Below are 24,285 nucleotides of genomic sequence, written 5' to 3' on the forward strand. Positions count from 1 at the left end.
GTGCTGGAAGAGAAAACAGGGCCCTGGTGACCCGGCCTTAGGGGCTGAGTGATCCCGTGTGCACACACTCTCCCCTGACTCCCCCACCTCCTTTCCGCGGCCCTGCTCCCCGCCCTCCCCAATTCCCTCCCAAGTAGAATCCCAAGCCCCAGCAGCTCAGGAAACCACATCTTTTGGAACAGGCTACATTCGCATAGGTTAGACACGGCCAATAAGAAGGGAAAAGAGTTCATTTCATGACATGCCTTGAGTGACTTCAAAGACACCCCCCAATACTGGTCCCCTCAGTGCTTACAATAATTAAGCTCTGGGGGGGGTTTGAAGCAGGGGGAGAGGGAGCACAGGACCCTGTCTCTCTCTTTAAACCTTCCTGCCCACATTGCTGTGGGCATTGTTTTTACTCGAACAATGTGGGGATGAGGCCCGGAGGCTCCGTGCTGAAAGAAGGCCGCGTTTGGGGCGAGTGTGGAGGAGCAGTGGGCGGGAGGGACCACCGGCACAGACCGTGCTCCCGACTCTCACACAGACTGTTTTTCACAGCAAGGCATGCACACAACAAGCTGTACGGAACAGATGTGATTTTATTACCTAAATCCTTTTTTTTGTTTTTGAAAAAAAATAAACAGGAGAGGAAAAACAACCCCTCTTCCCTCCCCACTCCTCCAAAAGAGACCTGGTCTGTTTTCCCACCTTAATAGAATTTTCATCACTTCATGGCCTGTGTGGGACTTTAACCCTTTCCCTCTTGACCCGTCAATCCTAAGGAGCCACTCGTGCTCAGCGAGCATGGGGCCGTCCCAGCATTTTACAGTCATCGCCCTTCTTACAACTACCTCGTGAGACAGCCCTGTTAGCCTCATGGTTCCCGCTTTACAGATGAGGAAACTGAGGCACAGAAAGCAACGTGACCAAGGCCACTCAGCAGGGCTCCAGGGCAGGCTTGAACCATGGTTGCTCTAAATCACCTGAGCGCACAGAGGCGCTCAGAAAGTTCTCTGCTGAAGGCGTGAATACGGACAGCCAAGTTACCGTGTGCACCAATGCTGTCTAGTGGCAAACAGGGTTCCAAAAATGTGAGTGTAGTTTTAAGATATGTATGCACGAAGAATGTGGGGACACCCTAGAGTGAGCCAAAGGAAGAAAGATTGTATCTGGGTAGGTCAGCCCTGTGGGCGGCTCAGCTCAACTCATCACCGGCGCCACCAGGCTCCCGCACCATTTGCCATACTTGGAATACAAACACGAACGAGAAATAGTCATTGACCTTATGGAAGAGTGAAGTCCTTCTCATCAGATTATTTTATTTTCTGACTAATTACCAAAAAGCTCAAGGAACAATGAACCGGCCTAAGAGTACATGTACAACATAGGATTCTATACACAAAACGAGGGACACAGATTTGCCTCCGCTGCCCGTTGGCCAACATTTTATGCTCTAACACACGTACACTGTAGAAGAGATTTGTGACATTTTACCTACTTTACAGCAAAACGTGAACGTTTCAGCTAGAACTTTTCTCATTGTAAATTTTTTGCTAAATGTTATTTTCCAGGGAAAAGTTCTCAGCTACATATTCCAATTGTCAATTTCTCTTTGGTAGGGGACCCTAAGAAGGAAACATTAATTTAAATTTTATCTGGACAGTTCAGTGTGAAACACAAACACCAATGGCTCATGATACAGTGTGGTTTTTATCTGCAACTTCGCCTTACTGGCATGTGTGTTTCAAGATGACCTGGGGTATTGCCACTATGTATTTTTATGAGTTAACCACCACCCCCGACCCCCAAACTAGTGGGTTGTTGATAAAGACCAATAGCATGACATGGTTTTTAGTGATAATTCCACCAAAAACCAATGAGGTGTCCCAAGACTTAACAGCCACACAAATTGTTTTTGAACAATTCAAGGACAGCTGATTCCTTGCAGGAAGTGTTCAAAGACCCAGTCAACCCCTTGACAGGCCTGAAAACCGTCTAGGCAGCCCAACGGTCCCGTTATCTGGCCATTCTGTGTCCAGTGCTCTCTGGGGCACCTCGTAAGAGTCATACGCAGAGTTCTAGAGCTGGCTGGGGCCCTGACTTGGGAGCACGAATGGGTCTTACTGGGTCTACGTGGGTGCTGTTCACTTAGCAATCAAAACAACATGATTCAACTGCACCTTTAAAAAAGTGCGGTTCTTGAGTCCAACTGCTTTAGGTCTTTAAAGGGATGAAAGCATAGGGATAATTTACAATACGCTATAAAAAGGGTAGCCCTCGCCACTGCCTGATGACAATACCCTCTGCCCTCTTCCCAAGCTCCGCCTAACATGCCATATTGAGCATCCAAAGGAATGGCTGAAGACACTGAAATCAATTCTACAATAACCCTCCTTTGCTCAGATATGGGCCCTGCTGCCGATCTCTTTGTCATTTGTGGCAAGCTATTTGCATGTCTTTGGCCAATGGGGGAAAAATGAAAAGCAGGGAATCTCTCAACTGTCTGGTCCTGTTTGGACTCATTATCTGAAGGACACAGCCTCCCAAACTACTGGAAAAAAATAAGACTTGGAACAAATTCACATTAATCTCGGGAGCATGTTAAAAAAATAACATTAACGTCACATAGTTCTCTTTGCCTTCCTCAAAAGAAGAGGTCAAATCTGGTATACGTCTATGAACAAAATTCTAGCAACAGAACTCAAGGCCAGCAACTGTATTGAAGAATTTTCAGTCAGACTCAAGTTGTTTACCATTTCATGCAAACTCCCAGGGAAATTGGCTGCTTAATCTTTACCTACAAGTGTATTGACTTAAGACCAAAAAAGGCACTCGAATCTGTGTTTAAACAAGCCTAATTAAGTGGGAAATTAAGACAATCATTTGGATAACTTAAGCCAAAAAATGTTGGGGGCCATAATTATTTGGGTATTTCACTAAAAGCATTTTTGCCTGAATTGTGTGGATAATTATCTTGATTCCCCACTTCACTTTGCATGTGTCAACATGGAATAAATGAACAGATGTTCTTGGAATCACTGAATACATTCATATTCAGTCAGCAGTTAGGAGCAAATTTAAGCCTTTTTTTTTTTCCCCTCCAGTTGACTACTATTTCCTAGAAACGTTTCTAAGGACAAGGTAACAAGTTAAAAAAGGCATTTTAAAGCAGAATTTGATTATGAAATACTGTGAGATGTGATTGAGCACTGATAAGTTTATTTCATATGCCAAGTCAAAAGATGGTCAAAATATGGAATGTTACATTATATTCACAAAAGATGCAAAATTTACCGGTGTAAGTAAAGTCATAATTTGTCAATACGTCAGTCTAGAAATTCCATTGACGCTCTGATTTCACTTGATCATCAAACTAACCACCATCCAAAAAAAGAGCACTAGAAGCATCCAGCTCCCCATTTTATAATATATTTTCCCATTTCCTAATGTGCACCCATAAATTCTTAACAGAAGTTCCCGAGTCCCCCATCTGAATTGTTTGCATCATTTTATAGGTAAAAGCCAGATTTGGGAGGCTGTCCCAGAAACACTCTATATAAGAATTTTAAGCAACACTTAGAAGTCAATGAAACATGTCAGTGTTACATTATAATCTAAGGCTTTAATAGTGAACAAAGGGAACTTGTGGAAGCTGAACATACCAAAGACTGAAGGGTGAAAGTTTACAAACGGCGCACAGCCTCTAGCAGCACCTCACCTTGGAGCCAGTCTCTGAAGTAGTGCAGCCACATTTTGGGAAGCTGTTTATTTTCTTCCAACATGACATACTTCACATTGCTGAAACTCTTGTGAAGGTCGTAAAGTAAGTGCTGGATATTCGGGTAGTCTGCTTTCTGGGTGACTATATACATGTTGTAGAAAGAAAAGTATTTGAATTGTGCAGCAATAAAGTCATATTCTCTGGTTTCCCGAGGCACAATGTCTGTAAGGTCCAGCCCATCGCGCACTCGGGTGGTCCCATAAAGGCTGACCCCCAGCAAGCCCAGGAAAAGGAAGATCACCACGACCTGTAACACAGTAAGAGGCACAAGATCAGACCCAGAGGACAGGACCAACTGTCCCTTGACAAAAGGAAGCTGTTTGGTTCAGACCTCACTTTTACCCCCACAACGGCCCTGATGAAGCATGTAGGGGTCATTCTCCAGAGAGAAAAAGAATTATAGTAATCACATTTTAAAAGAAGCTCATGAAAAATAAAATGTTTACAATTGTTGATCTAAATTCACAGAAGCATTTGCTACATAGAGATTCACTACTGTAGAAGTTGAGCTCATTAAAATGGCCCCACATGCTAAATGGACTGACTTTTTAGGAGGCCTGAATACATCACACCCAAAGAAGCAACCTGATGAATTCTAAAGGAGACTGTTTTGTTATTTCTTGAAGACAGGAAGAATCTCCTGTTTTGGTAGATTACCTTGGCTTTTGGTTTCAAGAGGAAAGGAGCATAATGTTTCTCGGCAAAAGATGAAAGTGTCCACTTGGTGCAGGGGGGCTCAAGGCAGTGGAGGCTGGAGTCGGAGAACTGGGAGAGAAGGTCCCTCGTGGAGCTGGTGCTCTCGGGGCTCTGGCAGCTGAGGGTATCCTGGGTCATGGTGACAGGCTGCACGGAGATCTCGGAGCGTGGCTCGGCAGTGGTATAGTACACGTGAGTGTGGGGGTCGTACTCTGTGCGGAGCTGCACTGTGGACTGCATGGTGATCTGGGTTTCATGGGTGAAGCTGTGGCTGCTGTAGGGCGGCGGGGGGCTGTAGCGGGTGTTATCGTGAGTCTCCGTGTAGGCCTGAGGTTCAACCTGAATCACTCTGCTGACGCAGGGGCTAAGAGGGGAAAACATGTTGCAATGGTACAACTAGAACAGGGATACAGTGCTTTCATTTTTGCCAATGACTGACAGTATCCATTTTACATAGTTCTAATTTAGAAGAAACATATAATACTGCTGAGCTCCGCAAACACCACCTGATTTAACCATATGGACATAGACACTAGTAAGTCAAAGGAGGCCAAATGGATGGCCAATTCTGAATGTGACTGGCAAAATCAGGTTGCACGCTGATGAGCCCCTTTCAAAGTGCAATTCCTAAAAAACATACAACCCCTCCCTTCAAAACCCCACAACACCCCAAAGGCTGTATTTTTTTCTGGATGGCTGGTTTTCAAGCCTTTGTTCTGCCTGAATCAATAGAGATACGACACACTCCCAATAATCAGTCAAAGTGATCCAGAATAGAAATAGCGAGCTTGTGGATCACAACCCCAGAGCTGTGAGTCTTTAGTCAGGGAGGGGAGAGCCTCAGTGAGGCGATATCCCCAACAGAGCATCCTCTGTCCATCATCTCCTCTGTCTCCATCACATCGGTACAAGCCCAGTAAACTACACTTTCTTCCAAGTCAACAGATGAAAAGAGTTCTCTAACCCTACCACTCTGTACCCAACAAATAAAGGCCACAGCAGCTCATGAAATTGTACCTTGTAAAACAGCAGAAAATATCCAATCTCCTGTCCTCACGTCGATACAAATCCATGCTGAGAATCGCAGGAAATATTAGCAGAACCATAGCAAAATTGAATACCACTACTACAGCCGCCTGGAAGCAGGGGGAAAAGAAAAAGTAGAGGTCACCAGTATGTCTCCTCCCAGTCAGAGGACTGCTCTAAAAATAAAAGAAGTTTTCAACAACATCCTTTCAATTCTCTACTGAAGTGTTTAAACTTGAAATAGATGTTGGAGTTTCTCATCATTTTGCTTCTCTTCCATCACGAAGAGACCATTTGAGAGGAACCGGCCCTGTCATTCTGATCCTTTCCATCTCTTAGAATTTCATGAACCCATGATGTACAAACACAGGAACAAAATGAGTCTTGCTCACAACCTAACCAAACCAAATCTACAAAGGCAGAATATGGAATATACTTGAGATGTTTTAATTGAAAACAAACATTCTCCTTTCAGAATATTTCTAAGAGTTTCACGCAACTCTGATTTTATACTCAGAGTATTTATACGTCAAGTGGATTGGGTATATCAAAATGTCACCTTTAAAACATGAAATAAAATTTCAAACACGTCCCCTGAGGTTTTTAATAGGCACATTCCAAATAGCCTCGGGAGTAGCCTGTGGGGTGTGCGAGCACAGTAACATGAAAGGTCAAGGAGAGTGAGGCAGAAAGAAATTCCTGTGTGTGATTATAGTATGCAGAATAAATAAGTACAGATTCGAAAGTCACTCCATAACCTAGAATAAACACGGGGCTAGATTCTGTAGTGCTTTGGCAAATCTCCTGCTGACCTAGTAAAAATTACACAATTGGGCTGTTAATAGGGGAAAGTCAACAGAGGACAGTTGAAAGGGCTCTCCCATTCAGACAGGAATGGAAAGAAGCGGCACACACACACACACAAAATCCAACTGGAATGCTAAATAACCAAGAAATCATCAGAAATTTTTTTGAAAATTAAAAAGTCTCAGGAAGTTTTCCAAAGAACTCAGTTCTAAAATGTCCTCCAACTGGGTAAATGTCTCGGGGGGTGGGGGTGGGGGAAAGAAAACCTGCTTATAAGAGATACCCAACAGAATGAGAAGAGAACTTTGCAAAGGGCTTCTGATAATAATTGTGAATTTATGCTCAAGGAGAAAGATCAAGGATGAGGTCCAGAAAGGTGCCTTTCAATAATTAATTCCCTGTCAAGTCTACAAAACCAAAAAATCATCAAGAGTCTTGTTCTAAAAATTACCTAACTCCTCTCTTCTTAGTCTGCTTTGAAATTCCTCACCAGCTTGAAGTATTTGAAACCTGCGAACTTAACCGCTCTAATGAATGGTCTTTAAAGGCCTGCTGGATTGACTTAATAGGAAAATCACTATTTTGACTAGAGGATTCATCTTAGAGACAAACACTTTAAAAAGGAAAGCGAGGACATGGTGCTGCGAATTGGAGACACAGAGAGAAATAAGACAAGGACTGACCTACCAAAAACTACAATCCAGGCTAAGAAATGTAGTAATAGGGTGCCTGGGTGGCTCAGTCATTAAGCATCTGCCTTTGGCTCAGGTCACGATCCCAGGGTCCTGGGATCGAACCCTGCATTGGGCTCCCTGTCAGTGGGGATCCTGCTTCTCCCTCTCCCACTCTCTCTGCTTATGTTCCCTCTCTGGCTGTGTGTCTCTCTCTGTCAAATAAATAAATAAAATCTTAAAAAAATATATAGCAATAAAAGCTTGCAAAGGGTTCCAGAGCAGCTCAGAGAGGGAGGAGTTCCCAGGTAGGGGTATGCGTGGGGCATGTGGGGGCAAGGGGCAGAGGGTGGTCAAGGGAGGTTCTCAGGGAGGTGTAGAAGACAAAACAGGTATTTGGTGGGGCCCAGGAGGAAGGATGTGCCACGTGGAGGAATTCCACAAGCTGTGTCTAAGAGGGAGACCCAGAATTCTGTTGTGGGCAGAGAAAGGACAAAGGGGGAGTCATGGGAGACCAGGTAGTTAATACACAATTCACTCAATCCCCATGGCAACCAGGACTGCCATAATCAGGTACTGTTGACACTAGCACCTGACAGAGACTCCACAGTGCAAAGGATGGTCACCGGTCTGTGGTTACTGAGTAAATCAAATTTAGACACAGGCTTGGTATTGAAGCCCTCAGCCTGACTGAGATCTGGGACTTCTTGTCACCTGGTCACCTCCTGTGGGGATGGACACAGGCTGGGCTGGGTCTCCTGACCAAGCCGACCAGAGGGATGCTGGCAGGGATGGGTCTGATTCTCAAGAAGATTCTTCAGGAAAAGTCAATCCTGGAGATGGAATCCTTTCAGCTTTTCTTTCTATGATAAGCATGTTTAGAGTTTGGGGGTGGAATGCAACAGAACACTCCCGGGCATCTCACTCTGGACAAAAGTTCCTGAGGCTGCAGAACCCAAGCGGCCCAGGTGCTCTGGCAGGAACAACACCAAGGCTTCCACGGTGGCTGGGGACACCTCTGCTACCAGCTTTATCCCCCGGAGGAATCTGTGGAGGACATGAAGAACCCCCAAACTCTGAAGAGTAGCGTCCTGTCTGCACTCGCTGTCAAGTGGCATGTTGCATACATAGGGAGGACATATCTGGACAGGAAAACAGCACAACTTCCACGTCCCATTCAAGTGCACCCAAATGGTAATGACCAGCAGGCAGCAAGGACTTCTCAGCAAGGGAGAAGTGTCACTGCTGGGGCAAAGGGGAGTCTAAGACATTGTAAGAAAAGATGAGAAGATGATGGGGATGATTTGCACTGTCAATCAATTCAAATCACTGTGCTTGAAGGAAATGTCCCTGCCTCCTCTGTTCCCCCGACCTGTGGCAGAACACCCACCGGCGCCCTGCTGAGACCCTTGCAGAGCAGAGACAAACTGACCCTGCCCAGAGGGCCCTCATCTAGAACTCCTCACTGTGTGGAACAATACAGTGTTCTGTTCTGGGAGTTTCCATTGAAGAACAAATTCCATTCAGGTACCAGCAAAGCCCCAGTGCAGGGCACTGGTACCCAAAGAATTCGACGGTGTCATTGCTTTCTGGTATAGAGGTGGCATTTGGACAGATGGATGGAGATTGGTAAGGAAGTCTAAGACAGTTTCTTTGGGAAAAAATAATTCTATTTATTTTGGTAAAGTTAGACAATTGTGAAAGTTCCAAAAAGACAAATCCTAAATTAATATGGATTTATTACTGGACAGAACCACTGTAATCTCTTTTGAGGCTTAATCTATAGTATCCTGAGAACACAAATGCAAATGGATACCTGGAGGCACAACTTAACCCAATTCACTAAAAGAAAGAGAAGCTATATCACGATCAACTTTGAATGTCAATATATTTAAAAGGAAACCAGTGTAAATTTCTGATGGCTACAGCAAAAATCACAGCGCATTCACTCTCTTTTCTTCTTACATTTTCTTTTTCTTTCCTTTTCCTTATTTATTTCTTTTTCGTTTGTTTTTTTTTGACAGAGAATGAGCCAGTAATATGAGAAGCCAGTCATTAATACATGAGGACTCCTGGAAGGCCTCAGTTTTCCAAAGTGGTACCCCAGGGGCTTGGAATAGAAACACAAAACTCACAGTACTCATTGCATCTCGGTAAGGTGATTGCTTACCTTGGGAGAACGTTAGTGTACTGGATTTTCTAAAAGGCGTAAGGGAAACTCATGTAGCTTTTCAGACCACCACACCATAGGGTATCATTAAAGGACAGTATGCCTTGATGAATCATCAGTGTACTGAGAGAGGAGAGGACAAAATGAGAGAGAGACACACACAAGAAGAAATGAAGGAGCGTGAGGCGGAGCAGAAATAAAGAGCAGCGAGAAAAAGGCGAGCGGAAAAGGCGAGAGGTGGGAGAGGGTCTCACTGTCACAGGAGGGGGACAATTCCCAACACCGGCAGGTGAAGGCAGTAAGATCAGGAGACTGCAGACGGGCGTGCGGATGCCCGTGCAGAAAGGCATTCTAGAAAGGTAACTGTCCCAACACTTAAGCGGGCACCTTTCAGTTGTCTTCCACATCACTGAGCAGTTAGGCAGCTAGATGTATTTTCATTTTCTTGTTCAGATTTAACTTTATCCATTAATTCACTTACTACTTCTACTTTTAGATATTTATAATAAGCCCTTTATTATTTTCTTTTCTTTTTTTTTTTTTTTAGTATTTTTCTTTCGGGGGTGATGGTTGCAGTAATTGGTCCAAAAATCTTTTCTCGTGTTCTGTCTTACACTAAGTATTAAGTAAGTCTAATGTCCCAGACAGAGCAGGATCGTTAGCTCCTCAGGTCTTAATTAGCCATCGCTGAAACGAAATTCAAATATGAAGACTACGAAAGAGCGAAGAGTGTGGACAAAAGCATAAAGAGAAACCAAACTTATGATTTGTCAGTTTCTCTTCCTGGTCACAGGAAATCACCCTTCTGGTGATTAACAAGAGTAAAGCAGTAGGAAGAAGCTGGGTATAACAACAGCTTAAAAAGTGACCCCAACGGGCGCCTGGGTGGCTCTGTTGGATAAGCGACCCCAGCTCTTGATTTTTGGCTCAGGTGACGATGTCAGGATTGTGAAATCGGGCTCCGCGCTGAATGTGGAGGCTGCTCTCTCTTTCCCTCTCCCTCTGCCCCTCTTTACTAAAAAAAAAAAAAAAAAGGTGACACTGAAAGTATTTTCCCTTAAAAACCTGGCCATCTCATAAATTATCATCATACTGATAGATGATATCATACTGATAGAGAATAAGGGGGGAAAGCCACTGCTCCTCTCTTGGAAAACAGTTGAAACTTTAAAGTGTGAATTTAATTCACAAAACTTCGGTAACATCTTTGTGATACTAAAACCTGAAACCATTTGGGGCTTAGGAGGACCCCATCCCAAACTGGTCAGTTAGCGTTCTTCCTCCACTGTGCTGACCGGTGTCAGGATTCCTCAGAGTTTCGAGCAGCCGCAGAGCCCTGCCAGCACTCCAGACCAAGCACAGAATGGACCAGAGCTGTGTCCCCAGCCTAGGGAGCTCTCCATTCTTACCGTTCGTATAAGCTGGCTCTCTGCGCCAAAGAAATATCTCGGTGGCCTCTAGGTGTAGAAGGGCCTGGTTTGGGAAGAGAGGGCAGAACAATGCAGGAGCCACACTGCTCTGCAGAAGGAGGGCGGAGGCATTTTGACTTTTCCTTGCAGCCTGAGAGGAGAGTAGGAGACCAAAAGAAGAGAGAGGGCTGGAAGAGGGAAGGGAAGGCGAAGAGGCGGGGAAGGGAAGAGGCGGCGAGTGCGGGCCCACCGACAAACCCCTACAGGCAGAGGATGGCCCCTACATTTGGACGGTGGGAGCTAGTCCAGCAGACCCTCGAACAACACGGGTTTGAACCGCAGGGGTCCACTTCGAGGCTGTTTCCAGTAAACACACTGCAGCATTCGGATGTATTTTTCTCTTCCTTAGGATTTTCTTAATAACGTTTCCCCCTAGCTTATTTTGTTGTAAGAAAACTGATGGATTAGCCATGTGTTAATTGATTATGTTATCAGTAAGGCTTCCGGTCAACAGCCGCTATTAGTTAAATTTCAGGGGAGCTCAAAGTTACAAGAAGATCTGACTGTGTGGGAGGGGCGTCAGCACCCCCAAGCCCCATGTTGTTCAAGGGTCAACCGTACACAATTCTAAGTGATCGCCCGGCTTGGTCTATACTGCAGCCTCTTCCTCTTGGTCAGGAAAATCTGCTCTGTACAACTGCCTTGTGTTGGGGCTGCTTTAGGGAAACAGATAGGGTGGGTGGCGCTTTGGGGCTGAGGCAGCCAGCAGGGAAGCCCAGCGGGTACTGGCAGCAGGGACGGCCACACGCTGGCCACACTGTGGATGAAACCAGAAGACTTCTGGCTGTCCGGAACAGGGGGGCTTCTCAGCACCCTATACAGAGTGGCCCTCGTATTGTTTTAGTCTCACTATACAGTGAAGGACCACTCCCTAAGGCAGCAGGTCCTGGGGCTACCCAGGCCCCATGCGTCTGGGCTCTAGGACTGAAAGAAGGGGAAGAGCCCTGGGATGTATTTTAGAGGGAGTGTCAGGCTTGTTGCATCAGGAAGCTTCTATCAGAAGAGCCCCAGATGCGGACACACTACGTGGATTCCGGCAGCGGTACCGGAAGCACGTTAGAGGGGGAGGGGAGACAGGCTGCTCGGCCTCCGTGCGGTGCTCGCCACATGTTTCAGCACCTGGAGGGTGCAAACTCACCTGGAGGGAGAAGGCTCGCAGGGCGGGGATGGGGATGAGTGCGGCCATAAAGAAGGCGGTGACGTTGCTGATGGAGGTGAGGGCCACGCTGGCTCCTGTGCGCTTGAGGCACTCTCCAGTCCTGTCCTGAGGACGAGAAACCACAGTGCTGAGAGCTGCGCAGTGCGGGGTCCCCTCATGCCACAGGTTGGGGCGACAGTTCAAATTCATGACACAGGGAGACAACACATAGTTTATCATGCTGATGTCAGGGTGGAAGAAAGGGTTATCTCTGCCCACCCCTGACATTGGCATCGAAAATGCTTTCAGGACTACCTATACAGTCCTGTGCCATTCCCCACTACCGCATCCAAAGCAAAGAGCTGCGAGACAATCACTGAAGTCAATTTTTAAGATTTAAAAGGGGTGTGTTGGAAGAGGAGGGGGGGTGGGGACAAAGTGACCCAAAAACCCCCACAAAAAATCTAGAAAAGCAAATATGGGCTTTGAAATAGGTGTTCTGCAATTCTTCTCATCTCTTTCACCCATTTAGAGGCAGTAACATGTCACTGACTTGGTCTACTAGGCCAGATTAAAAAAAATTAAAGGACAAATACTCAAGAACGGAGGTGATTTTGGCTGGCTCCAAAGCTTTCTTCTTTTGTTTTTCTATTACCTCAAAAGGGATTCTTTTATTCTGTCCTGTTTCACTAAATGCATGTGCCAGAAGGAAAACGTCATCCACGCCAACGCCAAGAGCAAGAAACGGCAAAACCTGCAGTGAACACAAAGGGCAGTGCGTTAGATACATGAAGTCCAATTCGGTTCCTTCTAGGGCCATGGGGAACATTGTCCCCAGCAGCTACCCTAAGGACAGCTTACAGCAGCTCATGGTGAAGAACCTAGTTCCCAGGTTAAAATCCCCTGGATCTAGCCCTTTGGCTCACAGGAGGTCTTATCCATTTCTATTTTTAAGGCCTACTATTTTTTTTTTTAAGCTAATAAATGAGAAGGAAGCTAACCCATCAGAAGCAGTGGTTCTCAGAACACAATCCCTGGATGGGCATCATGGAGAACAGGTAATTAGAAACTCCGGGGGCGGGGCCCAGCAGTTGGAGATGTCACCAGCCCTTCACATGACTCTACCATGCACTTGAGTCTGAGAACCATGGCTCTAATGAATGACCTTCACTGTGCTGATAAGTGAAGCTTCTCTACCACCACCAAGTCCCCGCAGAACTTCCACCCAGTGCCAAGGGCTCCGCTCATGAGATAGCAACCCCCCGCCTCCCGGGAAGTGTGGCATCTTGGTAGTAAAGGTTGGAGGACCCTGTAGGTGACATGGACACGTAGGAGGCTACTGGGCCAAGCCTGGGGAGGGCTATTTGTCGACAAACAGTGGACGGATGGCTCCTTTAGTACCTGAGTTGTTGCAGCGTTAAAGGAAATCCCGATCAATGAGCACAGGCCCAATCCTGCAGCCACTGACAGTGCAACCAACAGGACGCCAGCCAGCCCCACGGCACCCTGGGACTTGGAGCAGTCCCAGCGCAGCATGGTTAAACAGGCATAGGCAAGCTACGAGCAGAACAAAGGGGTGGGGGGCAGGTGAAGGAATGAGGAGGGGGAGACAGGGAGGGGGAGACACAAAACAAAAGCCAAACATTAGAATGTGTAAGAATTCTAATGTTTTCCCCCACCCATCACCCCAAATCAAAAGGTAGAACTTATTAAATCCAACAACAACAATTTACACTACAGACATCACACGAAATGATACAAGTCAAAGATGGGCAAACCGCAAATGGGAGAAAATGCTTTACACGACCACTTTTGAAATCAAAGCCGAGCTCTCTCTGTCTTGGATGCACGTGTGTGTTAAGAGCAGTTAAAAAGCAGGGGCAGTCATGGAAGAGATCAAACCCAAAAACTAAACCAGCTCTCCCCCCGTGCTCCCCCAGGAGAACTGAACTGACTGTTACCATCAGTAGGTAGCCACTGGCCACTCGGATGACACTGACATCAGAGAAGGACTTCAGGATGTCGTCCAGGGTCGTTGTGGTAAAGGAAAGCACCTTCTGAGTGGAGTTCGGAGCAACACTTTGATGAACCACCTGTGGTCACGACATAAAGTCCCAAACAGAATGGAAGTGTCAGTGAGCTTCAAGAGCAAAGACCTTGGAGGACATGTCCCCTCCACTCAAGCCTCACTTTTTTCTGATGCACTAAAAAGAGTTCTACATGATTCAGGTTTGAACTTGGGACTGACGTGAAACGACCCTGGTCCCGCCCGGGACAATGAAGGCCCCTGACGATCAGTTGGGAATGTGGTGAGCCGGTGCCCGATGCCTACAGTACCTCTAGGTCCCGTGCACCTGAGGCCACCCTTCTCCTCTCCGCGGCTCTACAACAGACCTGTGGTCCCATCGGCTCCCCCCAATCCAAAACAACTCGTTCTTGTGGCCACTCCTCCCCCCTTCATTCGCTGGCCACTTTTAAAAGGTCACATGCAGCTCAGCAGAGGTCACTGCTTGGGAAACAAAGGCCAGCTCCTGTCACATGACCTAACCAAGGGGGACTGCAGCTGTGAACAGATTCTATGCTTTGGTAATGTTTTCCAGACACTTTTTCTTGCTAACCCAGTGTTTTTTTAAACACTGTTACGCCTTCGCTCTGGAGTTCACAATTGGTTACTCAAAACGTCTTAGGTGTCCCAATTAGAATTAGCCATCACCCACACAGGAAGGTTTTCCATATCTAGGAAAGGAAAGTTTTCACTCCACCAGGTCCCCAAAATGACGATTTGTTTTGAAAACAGATTCTAGTGAAACAAACAAACAAACAAACAAAAAAACCTATTTTAAAACATGGCAACAACTAAGCACAGAGTAACCGAGGGGTTTGTACCCGATTCAAAGGTGGGTGTCGGAATGCGCTGATTTACCTCCACGTATGTCCTCTGCCAAGCCTCCAGGATGGCTGCTGCCTTGTCCTCATTCCAGTTGATGTGCGAGACATACTCGTACCCCTTGAAGTGCTCGTACATTTGCTTGGGAGTCATTAACTGAAACATGGTCTGCAAGGCGTGGGCACTGTGACAAGGAGGCAAAGACACGACATCAGCATTCCCAGGAAGCTGTCCTCGCTGCTTAAACTCCTGAACGCACGCCCCCCCCGACTCGCGGCCCTCTCTCCTACGCGAGCACGTGTTTCCGTTAAACGGGACCTGGATGGCGATTTTATTTAATAGATGGATGTACCATATTAAAGGTGTAACCTTACAAACCTTTTACAGATATACCCCAAAATTCAATTAATAAGCAATTTCCTTTCTCAGTTTCTAGTCAGTGAGACAGGAAGGGTAGGGGAGCAGATAGCTTGACCAGATACGCTGGGCTCAGCAGTGTGCGCTCGCCTGTGCAGAAATCCCAGCCGACAGCCCTCCCCAGGGAGAGATCTCAGATGGAGAGCCTGACGCTTGACCCAAGGGAGTCCGCGAGTGCCCAGAGGAGGACTCTTGTTCAGCCGTCGGCCGTCGGCCAGTCTGTGACAGAACTTAGCTCCTACTGCTCCTCCTTACTCGCTGTGACCGCTGTCGCCCGCCTGCCTTACACTTGCCCCCATTTTCTACGTAATAGATCTTCTACAAACCTACAGTCACTAACTATGGTCCCGATGAAAACAACAAATCTCCGCTTGAAAAATTCCCCACAAGGTGGTTTTTCAAGCTGGTCTGGTCCACTAGTATTTCCTAATATTCTATTACACCAGACGGCTAGCTAGGATAACAGTTAGGTATTAGTACAAATACACTTGCAGATGTCAGGAGGGAAGTGGTTTCTGAGGAAAGGACAAAAAAAATAGATGGCTTGGATTTTTCCTCCATGTGCTGGATTACCTGACAAGCTTCCCAGTGCTATTCTTGACTGTGCCACCCACAATCAGTTCCTCCTGCCAGTGCATATACTTTCTGGATAATCCATGACATCCACCGTTCAAAACAAGGGCCACATCAAGAGGCTAAAATAAAAAGACAGCCACATAATTACGGGAATTAGCAGGCAGGTCACATGCCTTGTTAAAATCCAGTGCATTAAGGGCCTGTTTGTTTCAGAGAGAACATTAATAACAAGGCTAATGAGAGGCATACGGCAAATCTTGCAGCAAAATTTAGCGCTATAAACAAACTTAGCTCCATAGACAAAAAAGGTCGTTGAAAATCAAATCTTAAAAATGAAAATAAATAGGACTAGGCATGGGGGGAAGACAGCAAGCTTTGCTCTCGGTCCCCGGGAGCAGAATCAACGACTGTACTCACTTTGGTTGCGTTCTTGTTGGGGGCTGTGGCCGGGCAGTCTGGATCAGCCGGGTTGAGGCAGGGCCGGTCCATATATCCATGACCAACTTTGGCCTTATTCAGCATTTCCTCCCAGCTGTCCACTTGATAGTTTATTTTCTTTAACTCTTCCAGGAATTCCAAAGGGTCAAAGTTTGTCCACTGCAAAGGAGGCTTACCTCTGTGAAAGAAATTAGAAGGCGAGACCATGAAAAGAGGCTTTTCCAAGCCTATGAGCCTGTGCAGATCGTGTATACTGCGTCCGGGCTGCACGAGGCTCTCTGGGAGTGCTGCAACGTGGGGACCCTGGCATGGAAAACAAGTGCTCCTTTCCCAGGGGTCTGTATGCAAACCCGGTCAGGAAAATAACTCATGAATGGAAACGGCAAGCAGGGAGCTTGTACATTAACGAAGAGATCAAAGACTTGTTACTGGCTGATGTGTCCCCTTTAACACCTGAAATCAAAATCTGCCTAAGGGTGCTTCTAAGCAGAAGACTGAAATCCAAGAATAAGGGTTGGGGGTGGTGGGGCAGTGGCGGGGGGAGAAGAGGGAATCATGATGTCAAATTAGCACTTGCCAGCCTTATAAATGCTTTGTAAATGTCATCAATCAAAATATTTGATCTCCATTACCTTCAATAATCCTGTACTTATGAGCTCTCTCTGACAGCCTGGCAGTGGACCCCGAAAGCCCCCTGCTGCCTCTGCCATCACCACCATCAAGGCCACTTCCCCCCACACTCACTTTTGAATCTGTGCTGTTGACAGACCAGAAAGGCTTTTGGCTGCCTGTTATGTGGTTCAAACCACACTGTAGCTGCTTAACCAGGCTGAAGTCATTATTCAGAATCTCCCAACCAGAAAACACAAAACCCCTTATTTCCCATCTAAAACTGTACACTGAAGGTCAGGGTATGGCCACTGCAAATTGCTTTTGCAGATATGCGTAAGCTAGGATAGAAACAATAACCCAAGCACGAACTCTTGCATAATTAACTGAAAATGTCTACACTGATTAACAATTATTCCTTAAATGATGCGGAGTATATAATATCCAACTGGTAACCCGTGAGGCATCTCCTACCACGGATTTCCCCCTTCAATGTCATTAATGTGATCCAAAGAAAGGTTAGTGTTTTACTCTGCAGGAGGATCTTGAACTTTAACTCAATATATTTAATTCTGACATGTACGCTCTAATACATTCTCTTTCCTTAGAAAATAACTCAAACCTATGGCAGTGCCTGGTTAGCAAAACTGCAAACACTTAGAGTTAAAAATCATACATACTCTGAAAGAATTTGCATTTTATTTGCATATAAATAGGTTGGTAAAAGTGAATGAAATTTAATGGTGCCTTCAGAATTTTTTTTTGAAAAGAGGAAAAACATTCTGCTGACGTCCCCTCTCCCCCAACTATTCACTCAAAAAATGCCCGTGGAATTTCAATGATTTTATTTCTTGTTCAAAAATGAAATAGAATAAACAATGATCCAGTAACATCCGAAACATTCTAAAGTTTAGAAATCACAGACATCAGAAAATAAGATCACATACTTACAGTAAGTATGCTGTCCCAGATTGTAACTTTGCCCCTTCCCAGAAGCAGTCCAAAGGTGTAATAATTAAACAAGGGTAAAGATATTCTATTATCTGTCAAAGTTAAAAAGAACAGGCCACACGTTAGGCTAACACATACCACTGAGGAATTTTTGAGAATTTCTTGCCAAAAAAAGGAAAATATACCTGATCCATGTAACCTGTTTCTGTGATAAGTTCTCCGGATTTGTAACACAAGTGTTCCAATTTCCACTGTCTAGTGAAACAGAAAGCAGAGACAAACATTCTCACTGTAATAACCTCAGGAAATCAGTGCAAAATCGGAACTACAGAACATATAGAAAGAACTGTAATTTCGATCACTTTTAAGTATCTGTCAAAAGGAGCACAACTTTTGCCAAGACTCAACAGGATTGCTTTAATGAATAGATAATACTCAATTGTCATTAACATGTGGATGTTTATGTAAATGAATGCTACCAAAGTACTTGAAAGGTCTTGTTTTCTTAAGTATCCTCCCAATAATCTTATTTACGCTATTAATCTGCTTTTTCCTACATACATTACAATTTCAGGGAAGATTAATTCAGAGTTGAATTATCACATATTTAAAATAAGTGCAGACTAATTAGTAAGATTTCTAATACATTAACATATATTCAGGTGGGAAAATATTACTGACTTTTTTTTTTTTTTTTTTTACTGGCAGTTAATGTCCTTATTAACAGGTAGTGTTCAAAATGAATTCTCCTGCTCTTAACCATGAATGCTGTAAACAACACTGCCAGGTGGCCAGATTTCCTACTTTCCAGCCTTTTATTCTGGTTCTATAGACATGACATTAAATATACCGATCCACAATTACCTTATTATCTTTCACCTATCTCTTATTCTGTCATCTCTACAAAAATGCTCTGTAAGCCCATGCCTTTCCAAGTGTATCAGGGAGATAAACTTGCCTTGAAAAAAGAGTAAATTTTAAAGGGGTAGGGATGGCAAAACCAGAAGAAAAAAACGTTTTTAAGTCTCTCTAAACTACTCTATTTTATTGGTCTCCTCTTTTTTTTTGTATTGGTCACCCAAAGGAACGTTCTGGACTTAGCCCACTTCCCTATGGAACCTTCACATCTATCCTGCAAGGTCCCCAACGAAATGCCACCCCTTCCCACTAGGCTGTTTCTGCCCAGTGCTACTGAAAATCACCCCTTTCTCTTGAACTCCAGGGCACTGCTGGTCCGATCTGCTTCATACCTGGAGCACCTGGGCTGGGGAGTGCTTGTGCTTGGCTTTGGATGTACCCATCTACACTGATGTCTTCCCTCTTTCTAACTAGACCATCAGCTCCTGAGTAAAGGGCTCAAGTTATTCATCCATCCTTCCATCCACCCACCCACCTACTGATGCATCTGTGTATATGCTCATTCTGAATTCCACACGGCATCAACATAGACTATCTGGCCTGAGGAGGTCCTCAATATCACTTGGTCAGTGAACTCACTTCCTTGAGAAGGGCATGGCTATGCATTAGAGAAACCCCTAGGGGGTCGGGTCTTGAAGCCAGAAGAAAGCATTTGAAACCTGGCTCTAATGTTTAATAATTTTAAGACCTTGGACAAATGCTCTAATTGATCTACTTCCTGGTTTTCTTGCCTAAAAAATGAGATGGGTTGAACTAGGTGTTCTTTAAAGCTCATTGCAATGCATACATGTTCTCTGGTTCCATCACACACAAAGAGTGTAATTTTATTGTACAGATACCCACATCTTCTCCTTAAGTGTGTAAGTGACAAGTCCCTTCAAGATAGGGTCCCCCTATGTTAAAAATGGGTCAGCATGCTTGCAGTGGCCCTAGAATGCCCATTTCCACGTTCTTTACAGGGCCTCTCCTTACAAACTTTGCAAAACTGCATTGGGTAGTTGCTTCCTCTACAGAATGGGAGGGATGTGCTGATAGAGCAGGGTGTGCTCACTAGTCAAGTTTGCCTGACCAAAGTGCCCTTTCATCCACTACACATATCTCATTTTGTTCTCAGAACCCCCTGAGGATAGTAGACCACATGTGATCAGTAATTTACAGATGAGGCAACAAGAACATGTGACTCATGCTGGATGCTAGGGCTCGGTCTCCAGCTACATGGGTCTTAGCCAATCCAGTTGAGCCCATGGAGAGTGGAGGTTACCACAGCAGGGACAAGTCCAGATTTTCCTTTTATGCTTTCCCTTCATTCTCCCTGGCCACTGAGTATGTCTACAGGGCCACTTACTCACCTCTCCTGTGAAAAACTATACTATCAGCCACTCAGTTAAAAGGTGTTTCAAAGGAGTGCCTGGGTGGCTCAGTTGGTTAGGCATCCGACTCTTGGTTTTGGCTCAAGTCATGATCTCATGTGTTGTGGGATCGAGCCCTGTCAGGCTCCAAGCTCAGTGTAGAGTCTGCTTGGGATTCTGCCTCTCCCTCTCCCTCTTCCTCTGCCTCTACCCCCACTAGTGCTCTCTCTCTAAAATAAATAAAAAAATAAAATCTTAAAAAAAAAAAGAGGTGCTTAAAAGCCTTGGTGAGGGACAGGATAAGCTTAGGTAAATTCCAACTCACTGGTCCCCTGAAAAGAGGGTTTAGTGATAGTCTTCTCAATAGCTCAGGGAGAAGACCCAGTTCAAATTCACAATCTAGGTAGTTAGTCAATCAATAAAATCCAAGTGCCCACCCTGATCTAAACACTGGGGTGCAAGGACGGACGAGAGATGTGGTCCCTGCCCTGAATAACTCACTGTTTCAGTAGAGAAGAAAAAGGACTGTCAGTTTTGATCCAGAAGTCTTTGTATGTTTTTACTATACCCACAGCATTGTTAAATTAGCTAAGAAGCTAAAGGATAATATTTTGTGAAGCAGTATATGACTCCTGTCAGTAAGAATTCACCAGAGTGGCTCAACCTGTTAGACACTTTGTAACACATACTAACTGCCAATAACTGTGGGGAGTACAAAGTAACCAGAAGTAAGTTCTTACTTTTTCTTTCCCCATTCTTTTAAAGTCGACTAAAGGCAATTCCTTTAGTCGTAACAGTAACTTCTCCAAAAATATCTTAAGCAATGACATGTCTTCAAAATGGGTATATAGCCCCACAAACAACTGCTTGAAGGATCAGATTCATTTTGGGTATATAGGGTCTAGATACTTACTGAAAATACATTAACATGTATTTGATTTATCACCAAACTCTAGAAACAAAAATCAAGATTTTTTTTTTTAAAGAATCACTTCATTAGAAAACTATCTGAACTAACACTCTAAGCATATTTCCAGGGCAAGGTAACTTACTAAAACCAGCAGCTTCTTCCCACCAGCTTACCTGTTATACATATATACATGGACTCGGCTGGCCTGGAGGGCTGAGTCCAGGTGTTGTCGGAGGGCTTCCGGGGTCAGGACATTAGCACCATCTTCTTTCGGGGTCTGAATCATGAGTTGAGGATTAAACATAGCCTCTTCTCCAATCTTCTGGCGAGTATAATTTAATTCACGACTTACTCGTCCGCCAACTGACAAACATGTACAGGCTTCAATTAGAACAGCAACATCCCCACAAATTCATGTTCTGTTATCTCACTAGAGGTGCAGGATACATGATAAATGATCTCTGGTCATGAACACCTATGGCAGATGTTTGGGGGCGGGGGTGGGTAACATTCACCATTATTATTATTGGCGATGTTCATTTCACCATTAAAAATCTTAAAAAATATTCACTAAACCCATGAACAACCGTCCTGCCCATTGCATATGCAAACTTAATGCATACGTGTTTGTGCACCTCCTAACTAATACACCATATGTGTGGAGGGGGAGGGGGAAGGACAACTTGAGACACCTTTTCCCTGCAGTCCAGACCAAACACCCCTGTTACAATTTCTTTCACTTGTGTAAACAATGTGCCCCTGCAGCCCAGTTCAAGATAAATGGCTTCAATTTACACTCTTCTCCTAAATAATCTAGCAAAAGAAACAAGGAAAGGTGGCAAATGTGTGTTCAGCACAAAACGTGCCAGGAGAAGAAAAATAATGTGATTCACATCAGCTGGACTTGAGAGGAACCAAATGTCTCTGCCGTGGCCCGGACGGCCAGTGTCTGGGTCCTGGCTCCACCAGACTCACCTGGAAACAAAGGTCCCAGGTTCTGAGTGGCCTGGAAGCAGGCAGCCTGTGTTCCAGAAGCTCCCCATGTGATTCTGAACCTGCTGCAGAGGCCAGAACCCCAGCCCCAGGACCAACTGGCTCTCCAGCAGGCCGGCCACAGTGGGGCAAGCCACAGGCCAGGGTAGCAAGGTATGAGGCACACTGTTACAGCAAACTGCCTTTTTGCCTTCTTTTCTAGGTCCTGCATTATATTTTAATTACGGTTTTAGAACAGGCCAAGTGCAGAATGCTACCACCTGGCTGGGAGGTATGGGGGGAAGGGAGTTTCACTTCCCAACAGGGTAAGTGTGCGGGGATACTGAACGAGAGTGCTCTTGGAGAGGAGGGTGCTTTGACCCAATAGGGCCACAGGGAAGGGGTTGTTCAGGAACGGGCCAGGAGGGCAGCAGAGAGAGAATCCTAGAACAGCATCCCTGACCTTTTCCCCCTTCCCTACACACACACTCCAAGGCCAGCTGATGAATCTGAGCAGTGAGTCTGAATAGTTCCTGAAGTCACTGGTAAGTTGCATGTTTACTCAAAAACAGGCCTTCAGCAGCAGTGTAGAAAGACCCTTCAACAATCATCCTAAGCTTTCCCACGAGGAGGAATCCTTTTTCTTCAAATTTAGTATTCAAGGACATAAACATTTGGTTTGGGCAAGTAAGTAAGTACTGGGAACAGCGGGTTGTTTAGCTCTCTTGGCATATTTTATAAACAAGGGGGCAGGCTAAAAAAGCAAATAATGCCCTCATTAGGAAAGCTAGTCCAGATTCACAGACTGGCAGGATCATCTGTGCAGGTCCATGCAGATGGTCAAGGCCACTGAGGACTACTGTGAGGTGAGGCAGAACATACTGTGGGGTGTGTCAAAGAGGAGGAGAACGGTGGGGGGCCGACATGGGGGAGAGAGGAGGGGCAGAGGGGGTAAATTATCAATCAGTTACAGAACCTATTAACCCTCCTGGGGCAGAAAACGTTGACAGATGCCCTGGGGAATTGCGAGGACCCTGCCACCATTCTGAAGTTAAAGAAAGACCACATAGGAAAACATAAGAAACTTGCAACAAAGGATAAATTTACAAGAAGTCCCAGGCCTTTTCAGGATGCTCTTCTAAAGCTGCCTGCAGGCAGGGTCTGGCTCCTTCTGGCAGGAATCACAATGCATTATTTCAACCAATTAACTAGTGAACTGAATTAGACTCAATCCACATTCTCTGGAGATAAAAAGGCTGTTTGAGGCTAAAAAGCCAATTATTAGTCCAGAGGTCACTTCTGAAAAGCTACAGAGCTCCAAGCCAAGGAGCTCCAAATAGCCTTTTGGGGGGGAAAAAAGCTGAACTCCTTCCCCTTTTTTGGCTATATGACATCAATGCCCCACACCTATAAATCATAAATATTTCTACCAGCTCCTCAAGCATTGGCATAGCATATGATCCCTTGTTCTGCTTGCAAAGTCCTGCTTCCTTTTATCTTTCCTGAACCTTAAGACTTCAGGTAAATTAAAACCATGAGGTACAAACAAAAGAGTAACAACAAAGTGGGACCATAGACAAACCCCCCACCCTCCTCTTCCCTGCCTAAGGGCAGCTGCCTGTGCCTATAACAGAAAAAGGTGAAGCCCCAAAAGAAGAGTGCATACAAAAATAAAGATCACATCAAGGTTCATGCTCCTGGAAAGAACTTTCTACGTGCTTTCAGACCAATCTTACAATAGGTCAATTATTTTATTACGGGGGTGTCAGAAAGGATGCTATTTGCTATAAGATACAAAATGTACTTCATAGGCTTTATAGGGTCACTTTTTAGATGGTTTAAGATAGACATTTTAAATAAATGGGAATATTTTAATAAAGGTGTGTGTCTGTCATGTCTCTGGAATTGAAAATCTTTTTGTTTGTTCATCTCTGTGCTCTAGGGATAAATTTAGTATTTTACCAACAAGACAACCGGTTTCCACCAAGACCAGACTATCACCGTGGGTAGACAGAGCAGCTAGAGATGAAAGACCCTGAATCTGAAGTGTCTTCAACCACCTAAGCTGTATCCCACTTTTGAGTACTGTTAAATTCAATTTCTTTTGAATTGAATACTACACGGCCATATTTTATTTTATATTTCATCTTATATTTAACCAAATATGAACGTCTTTGCAAAATTATTCAGTCTCACTGACATCCACTTTCCTTGACAGATAGCCGTACCACAGTTCATTCACCCGACGAGCAGATGAAGACGCCCACTGTGCACTCAACAGTGGGGTGCTACGGTGGGTGAGGACAGCGTGTTCTCAGCTCCAAATGGCTCGCTGGCCAGTGAAGCACAGGGCTGACAGACAGACACATCAACAAGCTAACCTCACGGCAGGACAAGTGCCACGGCAGCAATCAAGGTGGCGATGCCACGCGAGTCACAGGGTGGCAGGGAAGGGGAAAGACCACTTCAAATGGAGTGGCCTGGGGAAGATCTAAATGGAAGGAACATTCAGCCTGAC

General features: G+C 45.1%; 1 protein-coding gene across 1 annotated transcript in view; it reads right to left on the reverse strand.

The window, feature by feature from the left end:
* The window catches only part of PTCH1 (patched 1), a 61,765-nt gene that overhangs the window by 19,909 nt on the left and 17,571 nt on the right, over positions 1 to 24,285 (reverse strand). The window contains exons 3-15 of the mRNA XM_080819324.1: positions 20,969 to 21,158; positions 17,804 to 17,873; positions 17,619 to 17,710; positions 16,038 to 16,236; positions 15,618 to 15,739; positions 14,664 to 14,811; positions 13,702 to 13,833; positions 13,142 to 13,297; positions 12,396 to 12,494; positions 11,741 to 11,866; positions 5,477 to 5,595; positions 4,421 to 4,823; positions 3,701 to 4,010 (exon numbers count right to left, since the gene is read on the reverse strand). Of these exons, the coding sequence (XP_080675450.1) occupies positions 3,701 to 4,010; positions 4,421 to 4,823; positions 5,477 to 5,595; positions 11,741 to 11,866; positions 12,396 to 12,494; positions 13,142 to 13,297; positions 13,702 to 13,833; positions 14,664 to 14,811; positions 15,618 to 15,739; positions 16,038 to 16,236; positions 17,619 to 17,710; positions 17,804 to 17,873; positions 20,969 to 21,158 (2,166 nt within the window). The remainder of the gene's footprint in view (positions 1 to 3,700; positions 4,011 to 4,420; positions 4,824 to 5,476; positions 5,596 to 11,740; positions 11,867 to 12,395; positions 12,495 to 13,141; positions 13,298 to 13,701; positions 13,834 to 14,663; positions 14,812 to 15,617; positions 15,740 to 16,037; positions 16,237 to 17,618; positions 17,711 to 17,803; positions 17,874 to 20,968; positions 21,159 to 24,285) is intronic.

The sequence above is a fragment of the Martes martes genome (genome assembly GCF_963455335.1).
Source record: "Martes martes genome assembly, chromosome: 12".
NCBI classification, from domain to species: Eukaryota; Metazoa; Chordata; class Mammalia; order Carnivora; family Mustelidae; genus Martes; species Martes martes.